This window comes from Colletotrichum godetiae (genome assembly GCF_030913485.1).
Source record: "Colletotrichum godetiae strain CBS 193.32 chromosome Unknown BDP55scaffold_64, whole genome shotgun sequence".
In the NCBI taxonomy this organism is placed as follows: domain Eukaryota; kingdom Fungi; phylum Ascomycota; class Sordariomycetes; order Glomerellales; family Glomerellaceae; genus Colletotrichum; species Colletotrichum godetiae.
In genome coordinates, this window is record NW_026851312.1 from 188,965 (window position 1) to 215,315 (window position 26,351).

The 26,351-nt window shown below is 52.8% G+C and overlaps 8 protein-coding genes across 8 annotated transcripts; 4 read left to right on the top strand and 4 right to left on the bottom strand.

The window, feature by feature from the left end:
- Positions 1-76: 76 nt before the first annotated feature.
- Positions 77-2,321, bottom strand: BDP55DRAFT_757009 (uncharacterized protein; the record flags this gene model as incomplete). Its single annotated transcript, XM_060580773.1, has 6 exons — positions 77-1,274; positions 1,390-1,421; positions 1,498-1,568; positions 1,726-1,941; positions 2,000-2,160; positions 2,213-2,321. 6 exons carry the CDS (start codon positions 2,319-2,321, stop codon positions 148-150), a joined length of 1,716 nt encoding a protein of 571 aa, XP_060423954.1. The 3' UTR covers positions 77-147.
- Positions 2,322-3,951: 1,630 nt separating this feature from the next.
- BDP55DRAFT_697891 (uncharacterized protein) lies at positions 3,952-6,582 on the top strand (the record flags this gene model as incomplete). Its single annotated transcript, XM_060577732.1, has 2 exons — positions 3,952-4,327; positions 4,394-6,582. 2 exons carry the CDS (start codon positions 3,952-3,954, stop codon positions 6,580-6,582), a joined length of 2,565 nt encoding a protein of 854 aa, XP_060423955.1.
- Positions 6,583-8,599: 2,017 nt separating this feature from the next.
- BDP55DRAFT_563653 (uncharacterized protein) lies at positions 8,600-10,574 on the top strand (the record flags this gene model as incomplete). Its single annotated transcript, XM_060570263.1, has 4 exons — positions 8,600-9,072; positions 9,146-9,608; positions 9,664-9,800; positions 9,851-10,574. 4 exons carry the CDS (start codon positions 8,600-8,602, stop codon positions 10,572-10,574), a joined length of 1,797 nt encoding a protein of 598 aa, XP_060423956.1.
- A 572-nt stretch (positions 10,575-11,146) lies between these two features.
- BDP55DRAFT_720102 (general substrate transporter) lies at positions 11,147-12,884 on the bottom strand (the record flags this gene model as incomplete). The annotated part of the gene is made up of 2 exons (XM_060578458.1): positions 11,147-12,267; positions 12,389-12,884. 2 exons carry the CDS (start codon positions 12,882-12,884, stop codon positions 11,273-11,275), a joined length of 1,491 nt encoding a protein of 496 aa, XP_060423957.1. The 3' UTR covers positions 11,147-11,272.
- A 1,582-nt stretch (positions 12,885-14,466) lies between these two features.
- Positions 14,467-15,503, bottom strand: BDP55DRAFT_563638 (glycosyl hydrolase; the record flags this gene model as incomplete). The annotated part of the gene is made up of 2 exons (XM_060570262.1): positions 14,467-15,092; positions 15,149-15,503. The coding sequence occupies 2 exons, from the start codon at positions 15,501-15,503 to the stop codon at positions 14,467-14,469; spliced, it is 981 nt and encodes a 326-aa protein (XP_060423958.1).
- A 3,302-nt stretch (positions 15,504-18,805) lies between these two features.
- BDP55DRAFT_757027 (uncharacterized protein) lies at positions 18,806-19,799 on the top strand (the record flags this gene model as incomplete). Its single annotated transcript, XM_060580775.1, has 1 exon — positions 18,806-19,799. Exon 1 carries the CDS (start codon positions 18,846-18,848, stop codon positions 19,797-19,799), a length of 954 nt encoding a protein of 317 aa, XP_060423959.1. The 5' UTR covers positions 18,806-18,845.
- Positions 19,800-20,148: 349 nt separating this feature from the next.
- Positions 20,149-22,333, bottom strand: BDP55DRAFT_772829 (laccase TilA; the record flags this gene model as incomplete). Its single annotated transcript, XM_060581145.1, has 4 exons — positions 20,149-20,477; positions 20,548-21,259; positions 21,325-22,032; positions 22,098-22,333. The coding sequence occupies 4 exons, from the start codon at positions 22,331-22,333 to the stop codon at positions 20,358-20,360; spliced, it is 1,776 nt and encodes a 591-aa protein (XP_060423960.1). The 3' UTR covers positions 20,149-20,357.
- Positions 22,334-23,330: 997 nt separating this feature from the next.
- On the top strand, positions 23,331-25,981 carry BDP55DRAFT_757038 (Cupredoxin; the record flags this gene model as incomplete). The annotated part of the gene is made up of 10 exons (XM_060580776.1): positions 23,331-23,485; positions 23,547-23,567; positions 23,631-23,670; positions 23,723-23,824; positions 23,982-24,204; positions 24,263-24,393; positions 24,448-24,597; positions 24,657-24,791; positions 24,845-25,507; positions 25,576-25,981. 10 exons carry the CDS (start codon positions 23,331-23,333, stop codon positions 25,696-25,698), a joined length of 1,743 nt encoding a protein of 580 aa, XP_060423961.1. The 3' UTR covers positions 25,699-25,981.
- Positions 25,982-26,351: the final 370 nt, after the last annotated feature.

The following is a 26,351-nucleotide window of genomic DNA, read 5'->3' on the forward strand; positions in this document are numbered from 1 at the left end:
CGACACGAGTTTGAATAGAAAAGCTTTGAATTTTATGACTACACCTTCTGTGTAAAACCACGCTCTCCTCGCTTGCGCTCATCGGAGTTTGGTGTATCGAGTAATGAAAGTTGATGCTTATGACTTCTGAATGGAACCACGCCCTTCTCATTCACCCTCATCCGACCCAGGTGCATCGAGGTCGTCGTAGGATGACTCCTCGATCAATTTCTGCGCTTGTTCATCAATTTTTCTTTGGTCTTTGGCCGTTCTGGGTCCGATTGTAGATGCAGTCGACTGTCTTCCTCCGACTGGTCTTGCTTCTGGAACTGGCAGTGCTGCGGCAACTGGCCTTGCTTCTGCGAGTAGCCTTGCTTCTGGAAGCCTTGTTCTAATAAATGGCCCTGTTTCAACAACTGGTCTTGAATCAGCAGCTGGCCTTGCTTCAGCAACTGGTCTTGCTGCACCGGCTGGCCTTGCTGCTCCGGCTGTCCTTGCTTCAGCAACTGGCCTTGCTTCAGCAACCGGCCTCTTCGGCCAAGGCCACCACCTAGATAGCGGGATATCACCGAAGATGGTGTTGAAGTTGGAGACCGGATCGGCTTTGTCGTACTGATAGACAATTTTCCCAGCAGGATTATACGCAAGTGTCCGAACAATGTGCTCTTCTTTGATCTCCTTCAGCTCAAAACGGGACAGGGTAGGCATGTCCAAGGCGAAGATGTAGAGTTTGGCCGCCCAATATCCACGATGTTTGTCAAAGAGGTGATAGACGCGGGTAAATTTACCTTCTTTCGAGTTATAGACTGGATCTTCGACTTCGGTGGTGACGTAAGAGCTCAAGGGAACGAAGTTGTCTGGCCCTAGGTGGAAACCGCGTTCCATAAGTAAAGGGAGGCATTGTGTGCGTACGAGAAGGCCAGCAGTCCATTCTTGACTGCCATCTGGCGAAGCAAAGCCCATGTTTATCGCCACGGAGATGTGCCTCCATTCGGGCGAGTCATATGGGGGCGTGGGAAAGAATGGGTGTGGCATTGTTGTGATGTAGATATGGGTAGGATGTGTGTGGCGCAGGAGCTCCAAAGAAGTGATTGATCGTTGGTAAGTGGAAGAGTTGAGTTGATATTCTGGCGTGGGTGTGTTGGAGAAGACAGGAAAAGTGATCAATTGAAGCTGTCTTGTCTGTTGGGAGTGCCAACCCTCTATATGGTTGTTGCGAGTGAGGCCGTTCTTTCTGGTGATTGAATATCTTTGAATCGGGTAATAGCTCCTCCCACACATACCACTTCGCGCACCTAGGTACATTTTGGAGGATGCTGTTGATGTCAATTTGATGGCAAGTGCACCCCTTCCTCATACGTCTTGGCCCACCACGGTAAACTAGCAGAGCAAACTTCCTTGAATACTTACCTGAAGAGCAATTCCAGTAAAGACCCAAAGACCTAGAGTGAAAGACTCGTATTGCGATATAATGACATACAAAATCTTCCATGTTATCTTCGACACAAAGCGCCTCACTTTCCATTGAATTTGTGGAAAGGAACGTTGTGAAGAGCCATGGAAAAAGGGCCGACGCCGTTTGCTGCTACCTGAGCACCTTAGGTAGGAACAGGGCAGTGTAGAAATGTGAGCTCATCAACAGTAAGCGCCGGTTAATGCAGTTCTTGAATCTGATGTAAGGTATGAAGTACCTTCCTTAAGGGATCTCAAATCAGGCGGAAAGTGTGGTTGTGGATGGACATTTACCTCAAGGTGGAAGGATGCAAGCCCGAGCTTCATGGAATCGCGGCCCCACATCGGCGCCGGGTGCAGGAGGACCGGGCCGGTAGCTCGGGTCTCGGAATTTGTCAATCGGATCTGGGTGATTTTTGTCAGGTGAGTGAGATCCCAGTACTTGTAGGGGATGGAGGGGTCTGGATTTAAGTGGCCCTGTGTCTTGGACAAAGCAGTCGGTCCCGTCGTCTAACGTCGTCGGGAAAACAATGCTGACATAATCCATAATCGTACTTTGACAACCTACAACGGGACTGTTGCTGGGAGGTGCGCCCGAACGTGAGGTAGCTACAACGGTGGTGTACCGGCCGCCCTGTGGCTTGGAAATACAGCTAAAGCTACCTATTTTTGTGACGACCTCGGACCGCAAAAGAAGCTCGGTCGGTCGGCCGGTCAGAGGTGCAGGCGCTAGGGATGGCGTCGAGTCTTTTGTCAGATTGTGGTGTGAGTTGCAGCGCACCAACTGTCAAAGACCCGGAGCTAAGGAGGAGTGATGATGATGATTTGTTTGTCAGGGCATGGGCGGGACAGATGAGGATGCAAACAAAACAACAAACGGATCTTGCCATGTCAATGACTCCTTCAAGGGACGGCTTCCCGCATCCCTTGGTTTCTTTTCTGAGCCTGATCAAGCCTATTCCCAGGCTTATTGTCTACGCAGCATCAGGTCAAAGAGGATGGATTCAAACTCGTCTATCAACTCGATTCAGGGTCCCCTCCAGAGTTTAAGGTGGTGAATTGAGCTTCCCCTTGCCCTTTACCTTGGATCGGTACGTGCCTTTTAAAGTGGACCATGGCTGTAGCTCTCCGGGCCCAGCCAATCTTCAGCCAATGAGGTCGAGGGAGGGAAGCTCCAAGCTTGGAGTACGTACCGGGAAGATCGAATCGTTTTTTTTTTCTCTCTTCTTGCGGGGGTAAAATTTTGTGACGCAGCCCCGGTTTTTGTCATCATCGAATTTTTTATTTTTATTTTTCGGCCTCTGTTTTTTTTTTTTCTTGACCCAGGCACCGGCCCACGATCTGAGTCCCGGTCCTAACTGAGTCCTCCTGCTCAGAGCTTACAGCAGCAACACCTTGCCGCCGGGTAACAGCAGGAAGCACAAATTCCAGCTGCAGTTCTTTCCTGGTCTGGGAGAGATGGATGCCTATCTGGCAATGGATACCTATGGATAAATGATACTTCAGTGACTTTCACGTTCAGTGACCAACATCCCAAGACAGAAGACAGTCAAGCAAGGCAGGAACGGAAGCTTGCTCGCACCTGCCTACCTTCCCGTCTTATTAATCGCTGGCTCTTGGACTTTAATTTTCCACCTCCACCAACACCCAGTGACCTGTGACCAAACAGTCAACACCCCGTCATCCAAGGCGAAGGACGTCAAGACTCAAACGGCCCGTTTTCTTGTCTTCTTCTTCTTCTTTCTACCCCTTGATCCTCTTCTCCTCCCCTTCATCCACTTTCTTCTGCTTGACATCCCATTGTCACGCCTCTTTCACCGCGCTTGGGGGACCCTCCACTCCACTCCCTCACTTCTCCCCTCTCTTCATCCGTCCGTACAGAACAGATACCTTGCCTTACCTCATCACGCAGCACCGCCTGAAGTTGCTCGCTCTTCTGCCTCGCTTTTGGCATAACTGCCTCCCGCTTCCCTTCTCTTCCCCCCCCCCCCCTCTCTCTCTCTCACTATTTTGCTTCCTGCTTCCTCCTGCATTCGCCATTCTGGAGACACTGGTGGCACGCATCAGCACCCGCATATCCCCTCTATCATGCGCAGCCCCTACCCAAGAGAGGCTCCTCCCACCCTGCACGAAAAGAGTCACTAGCTCTGTTGGACATCTGCCCCCCATCCGAGGCCACGACTTACAATTTACGATTCTTCCATTCAGCTCGACCACCTTGCTCTTTTTTCCTTGGATATATCCACTTTCTCTTCGGAGTAGTGCAGTCCACTTTGAGAACCTGAGTCTGAGGTATCCGTACTGCCGCTATCGCCGAACCGATCACAGCTGTTACCGCCTACCGCGAACCACCCCCGGCTCCTATTCCTTGTGTGGCCCCGGCACACACACAGCAGCCATCCACTTTCACTCTTGGGGCCCGTCCCGCCAAGTCAAAGACCGCTTCTCCTTGCGCTGCGGGCTCAACGGCAGCCTCCCAACATCACCACCACACAATCCTCCCGCCTAGCCCCGTCCACCATGGCTCCCAACGGCAATCCGAAGGCGAGGAACGGTGCTGGTGTCGCCCATGGAAGACCCAACGCTGCGAGGCGTGTCGTCCCCGTTATTCCCCTCCCCATGGACCGTCGCGTCAAGGCCAATGCTGCTGCGAAGCAGGCCGCTGCTGCTGCCCAAGCCGCCGCTATTGCGACCCATCCTCGACCCGCCATCACGAACGGCTCTTCTTTGAAAATCCAGCACGACGTCGACTCCGCTCCCAACACCCCCAAGACCATCGAGCTCGAGATTGCCACAGACGACAACGACAAGGGAAAGCCCGTTGTTGCCAATAATGGTGCCGAGGAGACGCCTTCACCTGCCGACGCGGAAGTCGATGACACAAAGGATCGCGAAGGTACGCAGCAATTTTTGCCTGGCTTCAACGCACTCGGAGAACATCATACTCACTCTTCTCTACCAGCTACCGATTCTCAGGAGTCTTCTGCCGCCATCCCGACCCCGTCCACGACCGAAGAGTCCGAATCCACCGACAAGACCGCCGACCAAGACCTCCCCCGCTCTGGTGAAGACCCTGTTCGAGGTATGCCCGCCCTTGGCACTCGCAACTCCGGCCACCAATTCTCACATACCGCAGGCAATAGTCACGTCACCTCTCCGCCCGCGATCCGAGTTGCGAAGAAGGGTAGGAACTTTGAATCTTGCGATATCATCATGCCGCAAAGTCCTAATCACCATGCCACAGACAACGCTCACCAGCATCCGTCAACCTTCCGACCCCCTCCCGTCATTCCTCCGACGCGTTACAACATGCCACCCAATGGCCATAATGGCCACAATGGCTCGCGCCCTTCTCCCGTCGTCATCAACGGCACCTCTCACCGGGGCCCTCGATCAGTCCACAACGGTCCTCCACACATGCATGGCCCGCGTCCCAGCAACGGAAGCCTCCAGTTCGGCGGTTTTGCTTCCAACTCGTCTTCTCCGGCGCCTCCTCACTCGGGAGGCTTCATGCCCCCTCCCGGCATGCCTCTTCCCGACGGGCGTTCTTTCAGCGGTGCCGCCAACGGGTTCCACCGCCAGATGCCCTACGGTACCGAGTTTGTGCCTGGCACAGGTGTAGATGGATTCGGCCGACCTGTTCCAGGTTATGGAGGCATGGAGCAGTACCCTCCTCATCTCAATGGTGGCTACGGACCTTCGACTCCTCATAGTTTCCAGGGGTCGCACTCTTCGGCCCATGCAGATGACACTGGTGCCTACAACCACTACCCCGCGCCTGGTGTCCCCAACGGTACAGCCCATGTCGATGACGCTCGTCCTCACCCTCCTCCGGCCGGAGCTTTCGGTGGACCGCCCCAGCGAATGATGCCTGGGCCTATCCCGCCCCCGCACATGATGCACCCCGGTCATGAGCACCAGGGACTCGACGACATGGCCGCATACCTACGATCGCAGTTCAGGGACCCTGCCTTTGCTGACTGCACTCTGGAGCTCCGATACCTCGACGATCGGGCTCCTCCCGTTCGCCTTCCAGGCCACCGTCTTGTTCTTGCCAGAAGCCAAGCCGTCCGCAACGTTCTAGAGGCCGACAACGTCGAATCCAGCTCGCCCGGCGCTAACCGCACCATCCTCCTGCAGTCCGATGATAGGTACCTCCGATCTGATGCCTTCTGGATGGCCGTTCAGCACTTGTACGCCTTCCCCCTCTTGGACATGCCTGAGCCAGCTTCCAATGGCAACTTCACCATGGCCGGCAACGCCGATGACCGCTTCGACTTTGCTCTCGGCTATGCTGCCGCCGGCCATATCCTGGCATGGCAGCCTATCGTCTTCCGTGGCCTGGAGATAGCGTCCCATTCCCTGAGCTGGTCGACTCTTGAGCGTGCTCTTGGCTTTGCCCTCGGTGATCTGCCCAGTCGCGCTTCAGCTGACAGACACAGCCAGTTCGTCTATGGCGAGCCTGTTCACGTTTTGATGAATGGTATAATCTCGTTCATCATCAACAACTTCCCGCCCGACTTCACTCTGGATACGTCTGTCGCTGAGCCAGAGCGTTTTGCCCGTCTCCCTATTGCTTCCACATCGCTCCCGCCCCGCGAAGGAACGCCCACTATTGCTCGCGGAACGGCTGACCAAGATCGTCGAGCCGGCCCCATGCACATTCAGTTTGGTGACCTTGCTTTGGGCCCTGATAACACATCGAATGGCTCGGATTCGACCTCACAACCCTCTCAGCAACACAACATCCGATCGACTCTCTCTACCATTCTCATCAACCTCCCGTTTGCGTACTTGAAGCCGGCTCTCGAGTCCAGTGGCTATGGTAATGTCAATGGATGGGCGAACGTCGAGGCTCGGCACCACATTATGCGGGCCGTTGTCTCGGAGCGGGAGAATAGACGGTCCAGAGTTGTTGAGGCTGTCAGATCTGGTGCGGTACTGCATGCGGAGTCCATCCTGTATAGCCTGCAGAGTGCCGATCCCCACCAGAATGAGGAATGGCATGCCCTTGGCTGGCGCGAGGACGTGGTCTCGTACGTTAACGGCGACGCGCCGTCCCTCGGCCGGCAGTGGGTTCCGTTGATGGCGGCGCCGCAGCAGAACGGCACCGACCATGTGGAGGCTACCAGCCGAGCGGCCTATCCTTGAGAGGGTGCAGTGGTGCAGCAAGGATTACGATGTTACGACACGGGAACTAAAACAACAACAAATAGTGGACGGCCCGCAATGGACTGCAATCGCATTTGCATGATGGAGTACAAAAAAGCGGCAGCAATTCCTTTTCTCAGGTTCAGGGCGAAGGTTCGGCATTGCATATGGTGTTGGCAGTTTTCTCTTTCTTTGGCAATGGAGCCAGAACATAAAAGCTTTGGGAAGCGCGCGGGCAGACTCGCTCAGCGCCTTTTTTTTTGCTGGTAATGGGCGTTTACTACGCCAGTTTCCTTTGTATGCGCGTGCAAACAATCTGACGAGGACTGTCTTGGTGGATGTTCGTCCTTTTCTGATGCCGACCGACTCTTTCCGGAACGCTTGACAGTAATTGGAAGGGCGTTTGGGTGATGTGAGGCCAGGGATTCTGCAAGTATTCTCGGGTTATCTTGACTCAAAGAGGAACATATCCTCACTTTACCTTGGTGGCCACGAATGACGATGGCATATGACGATATGAGGGGAATCAAAAATTGCGGCGACGGGGGAACAAAAAATAGGCCAGGACATGGCTGCCGGTTGTGGGGAATGAAGGATACCCAGGATGAGTTGAGAGAGCAGAGGCTGCTCTGGTTTGCCGAGAAAGCAAAGGCAAAGACGCGGAGATTGGCGGGGCATGAGAAGTGTGTTTTTAGCAACGGAATGGCCGTAAATGCGTGCATTGCGAAAATGGGACACATTGAACTTTGACAGAGATGAAGTGTGACTGGAAGATGAGAAACTCATAATGAGATTCATCATGAGAGTCAGTGTGAAATTCTTGGTGAGATGATCAGGTAAGTGAGGAAGAAGGTGATCCCTACGTGCCTCGGCCCATGTAAGGAAGACGATGAGTGAGATGAGCTTTGGCAGAAAACGCGACACCAAAAAAGCGCCTTCCTTGGCGATTCGAACGCCAACAGTCATAGTCAACATCCAAAGTCAACAAGACGATTAATCAAGACGCGATTAGTGTACGGAGTGAAGGTTGGTACGTTTGTGAGTGTGGATGATGCATGAAGTAGTCATTAAACTTGGGTCGTCTGTAAGTGACGAGTGTGGGGGAGTCCCCTGCTGCGGGGGGGGATGATGAAGACGCCATTGGGAATTAGTTGCGTTGCATGTGCCAATGAGAGGCTCCCGTTTCCGTTTGTTTCTGCCCTAGGGCCCCCGAACGGAGTCTAGGGGGTAGTGAGGACGGAGTACGCAATATGCAGTGTAGGTGCTGGACCCCGGAAAGGTAACTGGAGGGATGAGTGGGATGGCCTGGATGGGTAGTCAATAATTCCCTGTTGGGCCTGAGAGCCGAGGCATGTGCTTTTTGTGCTTTCGGCCGCCCAAGGAAATGTTTCCCGTGACACTCTCTGGACGGTCCCCCGGACGGAACCTTGGGACCTTGGCTCGAGGGGTTCCAGGTTGCTCCGTCCAGTCCGTTCGGTACCGTTTCTCAGTTCTGCATTCCTTCCTCCCACCACAACCACCACACGCGGCAGCAACCACTTGGGTCTTGCTTTTTTTCATTGCTTTTTGTCTTTCTACGCTCTACACCATTTTAACTTCCTCTTGCTTCTTTCTCGCCTCACCTTCAGCAGTCGCTGTTCCAACTTAATTACGTCTTCCGCGACTCACGCGCACAACCCCATCCCCTTTATCTCTAGTATCTCGACCGTAGTAAGTTCGTCATTGAAGCCATCGCCGTGCACGCGCACTCGGGCGATGGGCAGTCTAATCCAAGGTTTCGGCATTGGCACGTGCTAACCAAGAGCTACTCCAGTTCGGACCAAGCACATTTCCAACCACCAACCACCGAGGGACACACCACACACAAGCATACACCACTACGACCACGATACTACAACAAACTACCTCCCGTTGACGATTTCGAACCCAGTACCCGAGTCACTCTTCTTTTACCGCCGCCCATCTCTCCCCTACATCTCATCGCCCTCATTCATCACCACCATCCCATCTCCCGATAATGGCCTCTGCCGCGACTTCCTCGTCGCGGCCAGGCCCGGCCGCAGCCTCCCGTCCCGCGCAAACCTCGAGCCCCCGACCCTCCGCAGGCGGTCCCTCGTCTCGGCCACCACCCTCACGCAATAGCATCACCGATCCCATCCTCCGAAATACTCTGCGATACACAATCTCCGCCAAGGAGTATGCCACCCTACACAAGTACGTCCTGTCGCGCTCGCGGCTGCTTAAGAGAGCTGCGCCGAGCGTCACTGCTGTCGAGCGCATCGTCGATGGTGACAAGGCTGCTGCCGCAAGGCAAGGCAATGCTGTTGCCGCTGCTCCCACTGGTGCTGGTGCTGGGGCTGGTGCCGGGAGGGCTGTCGACGATTACAATGCTCGCGCCGTGCGTCATTCGCTCCGCGTCTTCGTGGGAACAGCCATGGCTTTGAAGGGCTGGGCTCTCGTTTCGACCAAATTTCTAGGCGGAAAGCCAGAGTAAGTTGCTGCTCCCATCTACCATACGTGCGACAAAGGTTTATGCTGACGTACATGCCTTGCGCACTCGCAGTCCCAATGCCAAAAAGCAACCCCTCCACAAGTCGCCCACCCTCCGACTCTCCCTCTCCCTTTCCGCCATCCTCCTTCTCTACCGCATCCTCTTCCGATTCCTCACCCGCCTACGAGCGCACCTTCTCGATCCGTCTGCGGCACCCTTCCGCCAGCGTAACCCGCGCACATCTGCGACCTTGACATCTCCCTTTGCACCGGCCATTGGCGCGTCTCTCGCTGGTGCATTCCTCGGCGTGTACCCCGCCCAGCAGCTGCGCGTCACCATTGCCATCTACACCTTGTTCAGAGCGCTCGAGTTCGGCTGGAACCTGTGTGAGGAGGAGGGTATGATTTGGGGCTTTAAGAACGGCGGGAAGGTCAAGAGGGAGAGACCTTGGTGGTGGGGCAGCTGGCTCATCCAGCCTTTTGCCTTTGGACAGCTGCTTCATGCCGTTGTCTTCGACCGGGACTGCTTCCCTGAGGTAAGAGTTACTGGTGAACAACGGTTCCTTCTGCAGAATACTAACATCTGACTAGTCATATGGAAACTTCATTTTCAAAAACTCAACAGCATACATTCACCCCAGGCCAAACGACTACCCATCTCATCTCAAGTGGCCCAAGGCCATGGAGATTGTCGACAACCTTGCTCAGATGGCAAAGCTAAACTGGCCGTGAGTCTCCCGCAATCCTCCAATAATCACCCCTTTCCTAACAACAACAGACCCTTTGTATCACCAACCCTCTTTCCCAACAAGGAGACACTGCCGCCAACTCTCAGCGCTGTTGCTCCTCTTACTTCATCAGCACATCCCATCATCACTTCGCTATCATGTGCCACTCTTCATCCATCCGACCCATCTTGTCTACGGACCTACCTCAACTTTTGGCTTGGTTCATTCCCTAGCCTCACGAAATTCTTCCTGGTCATCTACTCCGTCATGACCTTTGTCCCACGGTTCCGCTCGTTGTACAACGCTCCCGTCACAACATTGCAGCGCGTCATCGCCAAGTCGCTCCGCATGAGCACCTTCTTGACCGGCGCCATCTCCACAGCCTGGGCCAGCATTTGCTTCTTCCAACAGTGGTTCCCTCGCACATTCCTGCCGACTCAGAGATTCTTCTTTGGAGGCTTCCTTGCCGGTTTGTGGGCGTGGGTTGAGCGCAAGAGCGGACGCGGCGTCTTCTTGTACTCGGCCCGCGTGAGCGTCGACTCTCTGTGGAAGGTCGGCGTGAAGAGGAGGTGGTGGAAGGCTATGAAGGGTGGCGACGTGTGGGTCTTTGTCATGGCGCTGATGTTGACCGGTGTTGTCTACGAGAGAGACGCGAGGGCTGTCAAGGAGGGTAGCTGGAGAAAGGGTATCAGCTGGGTCCGAGGCGAGGGCTTCAAGGACTGGAGCATCGAAGACGAATCCGAGGGCGAGGCGCTGTTGGAGAAGGCCGACTAGAGTGCGGCGAGCGATTCTGCGCTGCTGAAGGAGCTGCGCACCTTTTACGACTCCCTGGATATGCAAGATCAAAAAGCTATTCGGATGCTAGATGAGACGATGATGTTTGGTCGTGAATCGGACACCACGCCTCCGTCCGATCTGTCACCTTCGACGACCTCGAATAGCGATCTAAGCACAATTGAGGAGGAACTCGACGATAAGGATTGGCCCGGTTGCTGGTGAGCGCCCTCAGTGTTGTCACATTCCACAGGAGCGAGTGTGGATGAGAGCATGGTGTGTTTGTAAATGAGCCCTGTACGTTTCGGTGTGGCTTTGGTCATGACTTCATGGCGAGTTTGTTGTTCTTGGCATTCATGTTGTCCCACTGGCGACGAGTTCACGCTTGATGGCTTGTTATATACCTAGTAATGCAAACCTTGTAATTGTTCAGCTGTTCTTGTGTACCTGAGCATAGTCTCTTGCCGACCTACCCTTAGTGTAAGCGAACCAGATGTTTCATCAAATTCCGTTCATCTGTAAGCTACTTTCGCGAATGAGGTTGTTCTCACATGGTTATTACAATAACGAATGTTCTGACTGAGTGTAGCTATGGTCTATATCCATTTACGAGCCCATTCTATTGCATTACCCCTGGCCAAGTTGTGAACGACTGACAAAACAACAACATCTGTCATCAGACAGCTCTCGATACTGCTTTACACCGCAGTCGAGGATACGCGCTCATGTACCGAAAACGAGCCATACTTGCCACCTTTTACTCTTGAGCTATCAGATCCTGTGATGACAGTCCCCAGAGCACTCTGCTCCGACATGGGCACATAATCGCCAAACAGCTCATCCATCTGCTCGAGCGTGCGGCCCGACGTCTCGGGGTAAAAGAAGTAGTAACACAGCGCGGCTATGACGTTGAACACAAAAAACACGTAAAAGAACTTGAACCCGACGGCGGTGAGGGCCTGCGGCGAAAAGGAGACAAGGATGAGGTTGATGGTCCAGTTGGTAAACGTCGTGAGCGCGTTGCCGAGGGCGCGGATCTCGAGGGGGAAGATCTCGGCTGGGTAGACCCAGGATATGATCCCCAGAGGCGTGAAGAAGAAGCCAAAGACAAAGTTCATGGCGACCATGCTGCGTAGTTGGTCTGCGTTGGAGCGGTCTAGGTACTGGAATTGGACGGCGTTGACTAGGAGTGCGGCTGCTAACCCCACTGCGGAGGCGATGAGCGGTCTTACGCGGCCGATGCGATCGAGCATCCAGAGACCGATTGTGTTGTATATGATGCCCAGCGCGCCGTTGATACCGATTATCATGAGGGAGGTCTGGGTTCCGATACCTAGGAGCTCGTAGATGCGGGGACCGAAGTAGTTGATTACATTAATACCAGAGAGCGGAGAGAAAGCCTGAACGCCACAGCCTAGCAACAAGCGTTTCCGCCAGGAGGGTTTGGTGATGATGGCTTTCCAGAGGTTGCCGTTCTCACGGAGGGCGGATTGGGTGCGGACGGCGTGGCGGATCTCGTTGTATTCTATGTCGACTGCCTTTTCGTCGACGCCGACGCGGAGTTTGTCTAGGCTACGGCGGGCTTCGGCGTAGCGGCCCTTTTCGACAAGCCAGCGGGGAGATTCTTCGAGGAAGTAGATTCCTGTTGCGATTACGACGCCGGGGATGCATTGGAAGGCTAGGGGGAAGCGCCCTTTTGGTATGTTAGTTTCATGGTCCCTGGTAGTTCACCAAACGGGTTCAACCTCAGGAGCTGAAGCTTGAGATAGACAGAGGTATAGGAAGAGAAATGAAACAAGGAAGAAAGGGCTCACATGAGAAGTCATTCGTCACAAATGAACATCCGTACCCCAACCACTGCGCAACTAGGAACCCCCAACTAAGCATCCACTGCAACAACCCCGACAGTTTCCCACGATGTCTCGCCTGCGCGAGTTCCGAAGCGTACATCGGAATCGTGGACGTCAGCACACCGACCGCGGTCCCGCCAACGAACCGTCCGACAATAAGAGCGACGAGGTTTTCTGACCCTGCCTGCAGCGCGGAGCCCATGATGGAGATGAGCGAGCCGAGGAACACGGTATTGCGGCGGCCGAGCCAGTTGGAGCAAATCATGTTGATGATGGTCCCGAGGATGGCGCCGCCCTGGAAGGAAGAGACGATGCCGGCGGCGACGGCATCGGAGGGGTTGAAGTAGGATTTGAAGGTTTGGAGGGCGATTGTGGAGGTGATGATGCCCGAGTCGAAGCCAAAGAGGAAGCCGCCCGTGGCCAGGAATGCGGCTGACCAGAGGGTTACATGGCGGCCCATAGTAGCGCGGGACTATGGGTTGTAGTAGTAGGTGGTTACCACAATGTTTGAGTCTGGATAGAAGTTGGTGTGTTGTCAGTTATTCCTGATGTAACCGATTCCCTGAAAAGGATAGCTTGTGTGGACGCGGGGGGCGAGGCGTGTAAGTGAGTTGGGTTGTATCATGCAAACGGCTCAAGTTGCCAACGTCGTATCTTGGCAACGGCCTGTCTTGTCTACTCTTCCCCACGAACAAGCAAAGGAAGAGGTGAAAGAAGAGAGAAAGAGGCAGAAGGAGAGTAGACGTAGAAAGACGTATGGGAATTCGGATGCATTTCTAGAAAGGCCTGTGCGATAGCTGGGCATGTTCGGAACGCAACCTCCCAGCTATAAGGTAGATGAATGACGGCGGGAAGTGGCGGGCGGGAGCTTATTGCGTAAGTCGTCCAGTCTTTTTCTCTCTCGAGAAGAACGAAAAGGGAGGGCAGTAGAGAGGTAGGGGGGCAAGGAGAGAGACGGATAAAGGGTGAGGTGTGAAACTTTTCGCGATAGGATTTCCCAACATAGTACAACGTTGAACCGACGGCCGTTGAGAGAGCTGCGAGCTTTTGCTTCTGTTCTGCTTCACTCACTCCTGCGTGCATGCTTCCTTCTACGCACTCTGTAGCAGGACAAGGTTAGAGTTCCCGGTGCCTTTTCTTCTCTCCTCTAGAAAGCCCAGCGGCCGGTATTCCTGCAACCGCACAAACGAAGACGCGCAACGCAAGTCCGTTTCCTGTACTTCCCGCCCCGGCTCCCCGCCGCTTGAAACCGTCACCAAAACGTAAATCTTGCGATGATTATCATATGCTTTTCCAACACACACCCCGTCTCCCCCGTGTCCCGTCAGCCTGTCCATCTCTATTGTGTTCCGAATTTTCTAACCTTTATAAACTCACATGTCTTCCCGACGTTGCGTTCCAAGGTTCTGTTAGCCAAGGTATGGACTACTTTCCGGCTCACAATGTTTGGGGCTGAGCCAACCCAACCTGCTTCCCGTCCGCCCGCCGCCCCGGGGATGGATGGATTGTCAAATACTTTGGGCCGTCGCTGGCATGCCGCACCCTGTCTCGTTACCCTGGCTCGCCCAGTATTGCCCTGTACTCTACCCCGTCCTCCATGTGGTCTTTTCACACTAAAACATTGTACTAAAACATTGATGTTTCCTTGTCAAAGAGGCTGCTCTTTTTCGGACGCATGGACTCGGGCGAAAGAACAGACGATGACGCACTTGGTTCCGGGCTTTTCCTCAAAGATGGAGGGGTAGAGAGCTTCGCTGCTTCAACACAGACCATCATGTCCCGAAATAGGCGAAAAATGCAATACTCACCGCATTGGTAATCAAAGTTGGGGAGCATGACTCTTGTCATAGCTTCAAGTTCGGGCAGCTCCATGTTCTACTCGTCAAATCGTTGATTCATGTACTACCCTGTAGTAGGCGGGTTATATATACAGCCGAACCGGGACAATCCGCCCATCTATCCTCACAGCTACATCCTAGCTTCGCGCGTTTCCTAGCTCGCGTTTCCCCGTCTTCTCCCCTCTCCTCTAGCTCACAACGTTCCTACGCGCTAGGCTCGGCCCACTCGTAAGTGGAAGCTTGCGGGACGCCAAAGTTGGGCGTGCCGTCTGCGTTGGCGGTGATGGGCTGGACCATGACATAGCGGCTGTCGTCGCAGGCGCCGTTGGCATTTGCCGTGGCATGGAAGGTGATGTACGTCTCCGTCTCGTCGGGGCTGCGGAAGAAGCTGTTGTGGCCCGTACCAAAGTTGCCGTTGGCCGTCGTCAGCTGGCACCCATTGCTCTTTGTCCAGGCCGAGGGGGAGGACGGGTCCGTGACGCCGTCCCACTCGAGCAGGGCAACGCAGTAGTCGGGCGTCCAGCAGTAGTTGGCCGAGTAGGCGATGTACGTCTTGCCGCCAAAGTAGAGACCGTAGAAGCCTTCCTGAACGGGGACCTCGCTCTGCTCCCAGGGCTGGTCGGGCTGGGAGATGATGGTGATGTTGGGCGAGGCGGAGATGTAGTCGTCGTTGAGCTTGCGGACGCAGGCGGACTGGTTTGGGACGCCTGTCATGCACGAGTAGACAAAGTAGTTGCCCCAGTCGTTGAAGCGGACGACGGTGCCGTCGAGGGACCAGTCGTCGGTGACACGGCCCGCGTAGGACCAGTCATCCCAGGGAGAGGCGCCGCCTGAAAACGATTGTAAGCATACGTTCTTTCTATTAACTACACAGCACCACACTTACCCTGCAAGACATGCATCCTCTGTCCATCCAAGTTACCGTCGTTACCGGCGGTGTAGTAGAGGTACCATCTACCGTCAAAGTAGTGGATCTCGGGAGCCCAGACGCTACAGCATCGCGTCGGGTTCGAGTCGGAGTAGATGACCTTGGGCGTGGCCGTCTTCAATCCTTCAATCGTCGTGGCACGCGCGAGCTGGAGGTTGGTCCACTCGGTCGAGATGAAGTAGTAGTACCCATCGAACCACGAAATCTGAGGATCACCACCTCCGGGGTTGCGGATGGGGTTGGTGTAAGCGGCAGCCGAGCCGAGGAGGCTGAAGAGCCCCAGTGAGGCGGAGACGATCTTGGAGAACAACATTGTGTGTTCCGTTGCTGGTCTTGACTGGAAGATGGTGCCTTGCTTCAGGATGCTACATGATGCCTTCCAACGGGGAGCTTCACGCGTCTTTATAGTCCATGGAGCCGTGACATTGACGTATATGAGGTCGCAGCGAGACTGCCGACATCATCACTTTCCCGAGCGTTCCTGGGGTAGATCCACGCGGGAAGGCATATTGGTGGCATGGTGCGGCCCCCGGTGGATGCTGTCAAGACAAGATGCTCGATTGTAACTGGAGCGCTTTCTGCCACAATGTCGAAAGATGCTCGAGTCAAGAGGAGCAGCCAGGGACGATCCGGCAGCAACCCAAAGTAAACCCCATCAATCATTCCATCTCGGTGCTCGGTTCGGGCAAGACAACACTGAGAATGCGGAGAGGCCAAGACCAGCTAACGGGCGAGGGCACCCGATGTCGACGTTGACTACCGGTACCTTGCTTGAGAGAGGTTACACCGGATTGGCGCGCGAAAAGAAAAAAGAGAGCAACGGCCGGCGGAGATGGCGGGGTAGTAAACGAAGGCTCGCACTAGCAGACGAGCCAAGATCTCTCTCCCCTCTCTCTCTCTCTCTCCAGTTTCTCCAGTTTCTCTCACTTGGGCCATCATGTCCGGGGGTTGGTGCCACCGTTGTTACTTTAATCTGTGGGGTTCGTCCGGTCATTGTCACCGAGGAGGCCTGCGAGAATCCTATCATCTCCCACGACATCGTTGTTTACCCCGTATTCGCCCAATCTGTATCCCTTGTCAATGGGACTCGAGGCTCGCGCAGCATCCACTTCCAAGTTTCTCCGTAGGCGCGTGATAGTCTTGCCCCGCGTATTTTTGCATTTTAACACCTAGCCTCTCGAGGCGGTGCACATGCATGATCGTTACGCAGCGATTTCTTTACTCAACATGCTGCGAATAAGCGACCATTGACGTCACAATCCAGTTCAAAGTCTTTGCCATGGCACTAGCCGCGCCCGTTTACTTCCTGCCGTGGTGCGCTTATAGCTTCGAAACTTAGTCTGCCTCAATTGAGAGAAACATGTACCATTGCGATTACAAGGATGCGCGGGACTATTTGCAGTCCACCGTGCTTGGCAACACGGCGATCTTCAGCTATCCGATACTAACTTCTCAGATAGCCCTTAGGCTGCCGAGAGACAAATTCTCACTCCGTGAATAGACCATTCAATTGAATCACGAGATAAATCGATCAATGCGAGGTACGAGCATAGGCACCCAAGAGTTCCACTAAAGTCTTTTGACTCTAGACGATCGACTCTTCATGCATTCTGTTGTGTGAGCTCTTGCTACAACGTTGACGACGAAAGTAATCGTTCGCAGCGACAGCGGGGATGATCGACTGCTGCGGTCGAGTTGAGCCCGGATAGCCATTCCGATGGGGTAGTCCATCAACCTCTTCAGCTGTAGGCGGTGGATACTCTCTCTCGAAGTAGATGTAAGCGGGTAATTGGAGTGACCCTCAATGGCCGATTGACGTTGTCAACTACGCTCTCCCTGATATCCGATATTGTTGAAGTCACAAGGGCATCAAAGACGAAGCTGCTGGCAACTTGCAACCTTGGGATCAGACACAACGTCTGGGAACTCGCCAAGATAGCCCAAATTACATAATTTGACGGTGTTCTTGATGGGGTGTTTTTTTTTTTTTTTTTTCAATTATTAACGCCGGTTCCGCTTGCAAGAGTACAAGGCGCCAGGGCATTCTTGATGCACATATGTAGAATACAATCGATACTACTCGAGTACGTGCTGCACTATTGGGCACATGCAACTCTAGGATATGATTTTGGCCGAGAAAGCCGTATGATTGATATTAATGGAACAATGCCGCTGGTCAAGCTTACTCACAAAGTAAGAGCTCGTCACCATTGGTAGATCCGGAACAAATTCCAGTAGGGAGTCTTTCATTCATAGTGCTATTTAATCTTGAGCTGTTCACGCCAGATATGTGCAATATGCTTTGGTACAGAGCATAATCTCAACCTTGGTAACATGAAGGTAGCAGAAGGTATCATAAGATAGCTAAAGGAATTTGAGACCGAGAGCCGGGAACGCTTGCATCGACGACGAATGACAACGATGAGAATCTTGAGGGCCAGGTATCAGACGTTCTTCTAATTAACCATGGTTAGAAACAGACCCATTCGCGTTGAGTGAGAGCCGGAGATATCAGCGTCAGACAAGCCTGAGGGTGAAGCAGTGCACTGAATTTGACTAAAGTGACATACGAATAGCCTCCCACCAGACCCATAGGATTGTCAGTAACACCATGCTGTACGCAAGCTTCGAAAAGAGCGCATTTGCCCAGATAATCCGTCTTTCGATCACTCTATTATCACATTGCGTTGAAGCCCTCATCTTCCTCTACCTGTGACTCCAGCGCACTAGCTGGGCGAACCTTGATGGAGACCATATTCAGGTCATTGAGTACCTTGAACATTCACCAGCTCGAACGCCAGACAACCACCAGAGCATGGTTTGTGTAAGTGACACAATTGATTCAATCAGCCCCTCTGTCTATCAAGATAACAGACCGTGGTGATATTGCATGGGTCCCAATGCTGACCGTACGTTTAACCTCCTATATAAGGTAGTTAGATAGGGTCTGGTCATCATCGCCTTCACGTCGATTACGGTGCCTTTTCCATACAACTAGAATTTACCGATGTGTCCAAGTATTGATGCTACAGTTGCTACTCCTTTTTGGCATGAGCAGCATTCGATTCTTCAATCTCGGTCTCCGCCCTGGAATCGGTCCTTGTAATCGGCCAGGCCGGAGTCTCGTGGTGACTGAATGGAACTGGTGAGCTCACACGCTAAGCCACATGGGAAGAGATTCGATCTGAGACATTGATCAACGAGACTCCCTCTAGGCGCGATTATTACCCCAGCTCCGATAATGATAGAAAACTGACAGCAAGCGAGCTTCCGCTCCCGTCTCACATGACACCATATAAGAACCCTGCAGCATGTGAGTATTGCTTGAATCCCTGGTTTGGGTGCGTTTTTTGAAAATCTGATGGGTTTCGGAATAGTAGAACTGCTGGTGTCGTCACTCGAGGTTCTCATTGGTCTCTTGGCGTTAGGGGATCTACGAGTCTACGACTTGTATGGAAGCGGTTCTTTGTTGTCGACGGTAGATCAAAGATCAACACATTCGTCGATGTCTGCGGGAAGAAGATTTGAAGAGTGATATGTCATGCTGTATTTGCAATCTCATTAAAGAAGTTAATAACTGATACCTTCCCGGATTGTGAACTTGGGCGAAACCCAGTGGATCAACGAGGACCTACTGGCCATTTTATCAAACACCATGACGCATCCGCACGCCAATCAAGAAGCTCTCAAAATCATTCTCACGAAGTTGAATCGTCTAGAGCTTCGTTTCGATGAAATTGACGGCAGGCTAGGTGCCATCGAATGCTCTGTGGTATCTGACGCCAGCACTAGCCTTCCAAGCAGCCCTCCGACCCGACAATCCGTATCAAGCTGCATATGTACACTCTGCGATATTCCTCGGCCGCTTTTCCAAGAGAGTGACACCCCTCGTCAATGCTCTGCTTCGACATACAGAACTTCGGTTGATAGACTACGCCGTCGCTTTGAACTCGACGCTTGCTCCGAATTGGCTCCTAGAATCTCAGAGGAGAAAGAAGTCATCTCTCGCGAAACTGATGTGGAGGGGATAATTGACGACAATTCTGATGCTCAATCAGTATCAGCTTACCCTTCTCGTTCGGTATCACTCTTCTCTTTTACCCCTCGCGAAGCGAGTTTGAGCCGCGATGCTCCCGATGTTCCTTCTCTGCGATATGAAGACTTGATGATTCATGCCGAGCAGATTTCGTACTCGGAATCAAGTCGGCGGAGCAGAAGGAGCTCAACAACTGGAACATTCTCAGAATCGTACGACTCGCCTAGCACGGCTCGGACTTCATTCACTCAGGGATCATGGGCTGGCAGCAGGCGAAGTTCAACCACCGATACTTTTAGCAAGATGAGGGGGTCTCTTCGACGCGTAGGTTCCCTGAGACACAGGGAAGACCTAAAGACAGAGAACAGGAATGGAGATACTCTAACAGGGACGACACAAGACCCGTCTGTTGCTGCAAGAACAACTTTCCTGAGTCCTGGGGAACGAGAAGACGTCTTGCATGTATATCAAAAGGCACAGAGAAGTGCTAAAGCGTGCGTCGCCTTTGGCCAAAGGTTCGTGTACAGAGTAGGAAAACGCATGGTGAACATGTCAGCAATCGAAAAAGCTTGAATTTTTATTAAAAGAGTGCAAACCATATGCGTCAGTCACCCTTGGTCAGTGATCACTTTGAAGCGCAAGGGTCTGGTAAATGATTCGGACCGCGGCTCCCGGGGGCAACATTCTTGGTCTTGCCGGGAACGCCGTCGGAGCCAATGTGCCCTTTGAGAGATAGGAAGTTATCCTGATGACACTTGTTTGTGCCCAGAAATCACTGTCAACCGCGGCACATGGGCTCAGTCTTCCAGCGACTCCCATTCCCATTGGACTCATTCGTGCATGTACTCTGTTACTGACTGGTCTGACCAGTCAGAGCAAGGTATGACAGTATGAGATGGAAAATGAATTCCGTTTTCATTGTGATGTTCCATGCCCTGTCTCGATACAAACTTTAAATCGCGCTTCAGGTCTTTCCCCTCGGATGCCGCGGCAATCAACCAAGCAAAACCCAGCCTGCTCGTTGTTCCTGTCAAGCGCGATGAAATATTCGCCCAAACAACCCGTCTGAGCGCAGAAAGAAGGTGGCATTTGCATGGTTGACACGAGGTAATTTGGGCAGCAAAAGTGTAATCAGTCCAATGGGCCGTACCGAAGTGGTGGTGTGAAGTCTGAATGTACTCTGTCTTTCATTTCTGCGGGGATTTGGGCCATGGATTCGACCCCCTCAAGTAGCACAACCTGCTGCCCAGCCTAAGATAAGGTTAGTTACATCGGTGGTTCACAATCTGCAAGAGGGCTTGATTGAACGTCGTTGACTTACTGCAAAATGATGAATCATATGGCAATGAAGCATGCTGGCGGCAGGGAAAGCAATCTCGTACCGAATGACTGTCCAGTCTCCGGTGCTATTTCCGAGCCTGCAACCGTCTCGATTGGGTGGATTGACGAGGTTGAAGTGCTTCGCCATTCCACCCTCGCGAATTGCATCCTCGACTGTTGGCCACGGAAAGCCACCAGTACCAGTGCCGATGACGAAAGCCTTGTTGTTGTGCTTGTGGAATGGATGTTGAGATGTGACATTGGCACCGTTCTCGAAGATGATGTCTACGACGGTTCCATTCTGGAGCGCACCGCCTTGAGTGTTGTCTCCGTAGGTTGTCTCGCCACGTGACTCCTCATCCCATAGCAAGGGTGGAAGCTGCTGACGGAAAGCCTGGTGAGGGCCGATGTTCAACGCCCAGCTGCTGGGGCCCGTCATGTTGACGAAGAATCTAACGGTGTTGTCTGCCTTTGGTGGAGGAGGTCGTGCAGGATAGGGTGCAAGCTTGGTCTCATCCATGGCCACGGATGATGACGAGATAAGAGTTCCGTTAAGATGAACCCAAGACTTGGTGTCGGGTACCTCCTGCTTCACTTCGCTGCCTTGGTCAGGATAACGAAGGATTCCAAAGCCCTGAATGACTTGCTCTGGGCGGAGCGATGTCAATCTGATGGCGTAGTCCCCAGGCTTCTGATCGAGACGTACAAGAATGCTACGTAAGTCTTATTAGCAGTCTATCTGGAGCCAACGGGATTGTCAACCAAGTATTTTCCTCACCTGATGCGCTCTCCAAGGTTACAATTGGCAGCGTGAACCTTCTGAGGATGAACAAACTCTCCATCAGCAGCAATAACGTAGAAATCATGCTCGTCCACGCTGATTTGCAGCTCATGGTGCGCGCCAGAATGGATGAAGTTGATCCAGATCCATTCTTCGCCGCTTTCAGCTTCAAATATCTCCAGATCAGCAAACATCGCCTGGCAAGTCTGCTCGTTTGCATATTCCTTCTGGCCATTTTGAGGTAAACAACCAAGAGAGTTTCTTCCTGGACCTCCCACCGCATCAATCAGTTCTCTTGGATGGCACACTGTCCTTCCCTTGCCATTGAGAACGATTGAGTTACTGCACCACGGAACAATGCCAGTATCCCGGTACATGATCAGCAAGATGTCCATGGGCTCGGCATTCCAGTCGCTGATGACAACATGCTTTGGATGTTTCTCAGCTCGCTTCATGCCCTCAATATCAACTGGCGATGATGATATCAACTCGTAAGGTCTTGGCCTCCATTCAGCAGGTGCGATCCATATTGGCCCTCGCATGCCATCGGCAAACGCAGGTCCAAAGTGGCCGTGATAGAAGTAGCTCCCGTATTGTTGCTGAACTGTGAAGCGGTATGTGTAGGTATCTCGAGGTTGAATGGAGTATTGTGTTACGCCAGGGACTCCATCATTCCAGGGTCGGTCGATTTGGTAGATGCCATGCCTGTCTGTATGTAAGTCTAGGTAGGATGAGAGACCACAATTGTGGATTGAATGGGGAACACATACCAATGCATGGTCGTTTCAAAGGCCAGCTGGTTGTCTAAGAAGACCTCGACTTCGTCGCCTTCTTCCGCTTCAATGAGGGGCCCTGGTGTCTCATTGTTGATAGCAAAGACAGGTCGGCCATGTCCATCTCCAACGTCCCATTTGTTCGTGATGGTAAAATTATACCGTCTCGTTTGAGCTGCCAGACTCACGCCGGCGAGCAAAGACAAGATTGCGCACTTCGTAAGAGCTGCCATGACTGTCTTCTTGGCCCGGAGAGAAGCAGAGGAAATCGCTCGAAAGACTACCCGGCACTCCTCTTTACGGTGCCCAACTTGACCTCTTTTACGGCGTTCTTCCCGGGTCGGACTTCTGTCGTCCAGGTATCCCTACAACCATCCGATGCAACCGTTAGAGTTTACCGAGTCAGGGGTACCAACCCGCTTTCCCGCAACCTAACGCAAAGGAGACCTGTTCGACATGCTTCCAATCGGTTGGAGTTTACGGAGTGCAGGCGGAGTGTCACTTTAGAGTTCAAACAGCATATCTGCCCCGTTCTTCTAGGCCCCTACGCTCGGTCGAATGTCCCAATTATCGTGAGGCTCCATACAGATCGGTTGCAAACCCCTGGCAGACCTCAAAGTGCCGAATCATGATCAACGCAATGCTCTACGAAACAGGGTCGTGCCCCTTTGCCACAACACCTTCGGAAAAGCTACAACGTTGCAAACTCGCGGTCCGAAAGACAACGGCAAGACCTAGCGTTCTCGAAGGGGCGATTAGTAGTCAGAAAACTGACTACCGGATTACGAATCTGACTCAGGGCGGCGGGAAGAACCCCAGGAAATGTCGTATCCTAATTCCGCGGCCGCCATGGTCCACGTGGTTGTTATTGTCGAGTTGCCCAGGGCAAATTCCCTTTGCTTTCTCTCGAATCCTGTGAGTTAGACATCTCCAAGGCCAACGCGAAAATGGAGTCAAAACAACACTTACTTGAGCCAGCACAACTCGGCGTTTCTCGAGGGAAGTCGAAGAACCGTTACACTCGGAACATTTGGATCTCTAGCCTGTCCACGCTGTTTCTCCTTGCTCTTACTGGACTGTGGAGAAGCGGGTACCCGCTCAGCGGGCTGCTCGATAGCTGGGGCCGCCACCAACCCCCCAGTGAACAAGACAGGCTCACGAGAGAGTACACGCTTCAGTCAGGAGTGAGATGGATGAACCCAGGTTTGAGCCAGGCTTACTAGCAGCCCTATGACATTGACTTACATGGAATTAGACGGTGGTCGATGGAGAGTCATGTTTGTTTGCAATGGACAGACACCTTGCCCCACGCTGTACGCTGAGGAGGGTGATCTCGTCGCATTGAAAGTCAAGAGCGACGTCTATGCTCAATCTTCCATCCACTGGTTGGTACACGTCCTCAAGCTCTGCGCTACTCTCTGATCTGATATCGAACCATCCAAATAGGTCTGGCATTGGGCACAAGGCGTAAGTGTGAAGGCATCTCCAACAATGCTGTCTAGTCATAACAACCAACTCACTACTTCATAGAACCGGAAGCTGGAACGACGGCACCGCTGGAATATCGCAGGTTCGACCAAACTCACTGACTCACATGGACAAAGCTTACATAGACATGATAGTACCCTATTCTTCCCCGTGGCAACTTCACAAGCGTAATTGACACGAGTGGCTCTTGGGGCCTCAACTGGTACGCTGAGCACACAACTGCGGCGTCTGCAGATGTAGGTTCACGCCTCTTTCTACGTCGCACACTCGACCTCCCGCCTGCTTCATACTTCTTCTCTTCTTCACATGTTCTCTTTTCTCTTTTATATCTTCCTTTTCAGGCGAACTCTCCGCAATAACATCAACTTACCTCGACCTGACATTGAACACTAGGGCTTGTATGGTATGGTCTATGTAGCGCCGAGCCCATCTCGCCTTCGCCCCTACCGTCTCATCACCAAAGATGACATCGAGCTACGAAAGATTATGGAGGCCGAGAAGCAGGTGCGGCATCTCGCTATCAAGAACCACCAACACCGAGACACTGGCTGGAAAATGCTTCGCATGCGCGCTGAAGGGTCAGAATTCTATTGCTATGATTCAATTCTCGTCAATGGTGAGCAAGTCAACTCCCATCGCAGCTTTCCACCACTGACTTGGGCCGTGCCTTGAAGGTAAGGGCCGTGTCCACTGTCGCCAACCGGGATACGAGCAGTTGAACGAACTTCACCTGGATGAGACAGGTTGCATCCAACCACCTGGTCTCCCCGAAGAATCATGCACTCCAAGCGAGGCTGACTATGAGGTTCGTAGTGTCTGGCTATCAAAACAAGCCAGCCGTGAATGATGCTGATTCTAGTTCAAGATCATTGAAACGGAAGGCAGAGCTTACATCATGTTGAACTTGATCAACATTGGCTTCGAGCATTCCGTCATGGTTTCCATCGACAACCACAAGCTGACTGTAGTTGCGAACAACGGTGGCTTTGTAGCTCCCGAAGAAGCCGATGTTAGTAATCACATATGAACTCTTCAATCCATGCGCACACAGCTGACAACATATGATAGGCTGTTTACGTACCTAGCGCTGGAAGGCTTACCGTTCTGGTGAGACTCGAGGCAGAGCCCGGAGACTACGCCATGCGCATCTCGTCCACAAGCCAGATGCAGAACCTACAGGCCTACTCAATTTTGAGATACCCAGTAAGTCTACTGTTCAATAACCCAAGTACGAGCTGACTCGGCGGACGCGTTAGGCTAGCCGCAGACCTATCTACGGTGAGCCCATGAAGGTTCCACAGCCAGCTTCAGCCGACGACGTTTGTGTTTTGCCGGATGGTTCTATAAACCAGGGCTGCAAGGCTGTCGACGGCCAGTTCCTACCGCCGTACCCTGCCACACCGCCTCCTTCGGCCAAGAGTTCGCATCCAGAGGCCGCAGACTTCACGATCCATCTCGCTGCCGGTTCTCAAGCATCGCCCACGGAGGCTCACGTGCCAGAGTTTTACCTCAATGAGAAGCCTTGGCAGCTATTCCGCTCGTCTTTGATGCCTCTTCTATTCCAGGGAGCCAACGAGTCTGGTTCCAAAGAATCTCTTGGCAAGCCCGTCATTGAAGGTATCCCAATGGGCTCCGTCGTTGATCTTATTATTGAAAACAATCTGAACGACACGGTACCACTCTACAAGCATGTAGATCCTGCTTGGTTACTCGGCGCACAGCCGAACGCGAGGTTCTCGCACAAGAGCGTGGAAGAGGCTCTCGTAGGTGGCAACCTCCTATCCAACAACCTCAACCTCAAGGACCCTGCCCTCGTAACAGTCCATGACCTCCCTCCTCTTGGATGGAGCGTCTTACGATTCAAGGTGACGGTAAAGGCCGCTACTATGATTCATGCTGTGAAGCTTAGATACTTTGCGGTAAGTAGTCTCTACTCCTGCATCACTGTTCGTGTTAACATCCAGACTGACAAAATCGTGAACCTTAGCTGGGCATGTCTGCGCCGATCATGGAGGGCATCCTGAGCAGTGACCCTGCAGAGTTTCCCGAATCGGCCATCAACCGCCCACATGTGGAATTCAAACCAAAGAACGATGGTGTATTCGGCTAGAGTATGCCTGAATGCGTGGAGATCGAAGAAACGCGAAGTCTGTCGCTTATATCGTCTCGTTGGTCACTCTCTATTGCAGGTATAAGCTTGCCAGTTTCGGATCCCACCGAGTTGCCGTCCGGTCCGAACGTGGGATGGCAAGGATGGTGCGAAACATCGGCAAAAGTTGAAACGGCAACATGATCAAATTGGAGACAACAAGACAAATGGGGAAAACGGTGCAGCCGACGCTTTTAGACCATCTCTCCAGGCTGCCCTGGATTAGAGAAACGTTTAAGCTTGCGATGTTTACAGACAATTAGTGATCAAGGTAGTGAGTTATAGCTATGTACTATTTAGCGTATTAAGACTTTTTGGTCTCAGCTATCGTTGGCCATGTGTCAACAGAGTTCGTCAGATCTCTAAGCGAACAGACCGAAACCGTTGTCGTCTGAAGTACATCCCTGCTGGAACAACTAGCTCACATCACAGCCGCAAATCTGCGATAGTGCCTTTGCGGAGTCGTTGACTCTGGCCTCGTACAAATTACCCGTCTTGGCCTTCTGACGTTGCATCTAGATTCGTCAACCTACCTGTTTGCTGTTCAGAGGGCTTCGTCGACCATATCTTCCAACTCTAGTTCATCTTGGCAGGTCCAAGTAGATGAAACTCTA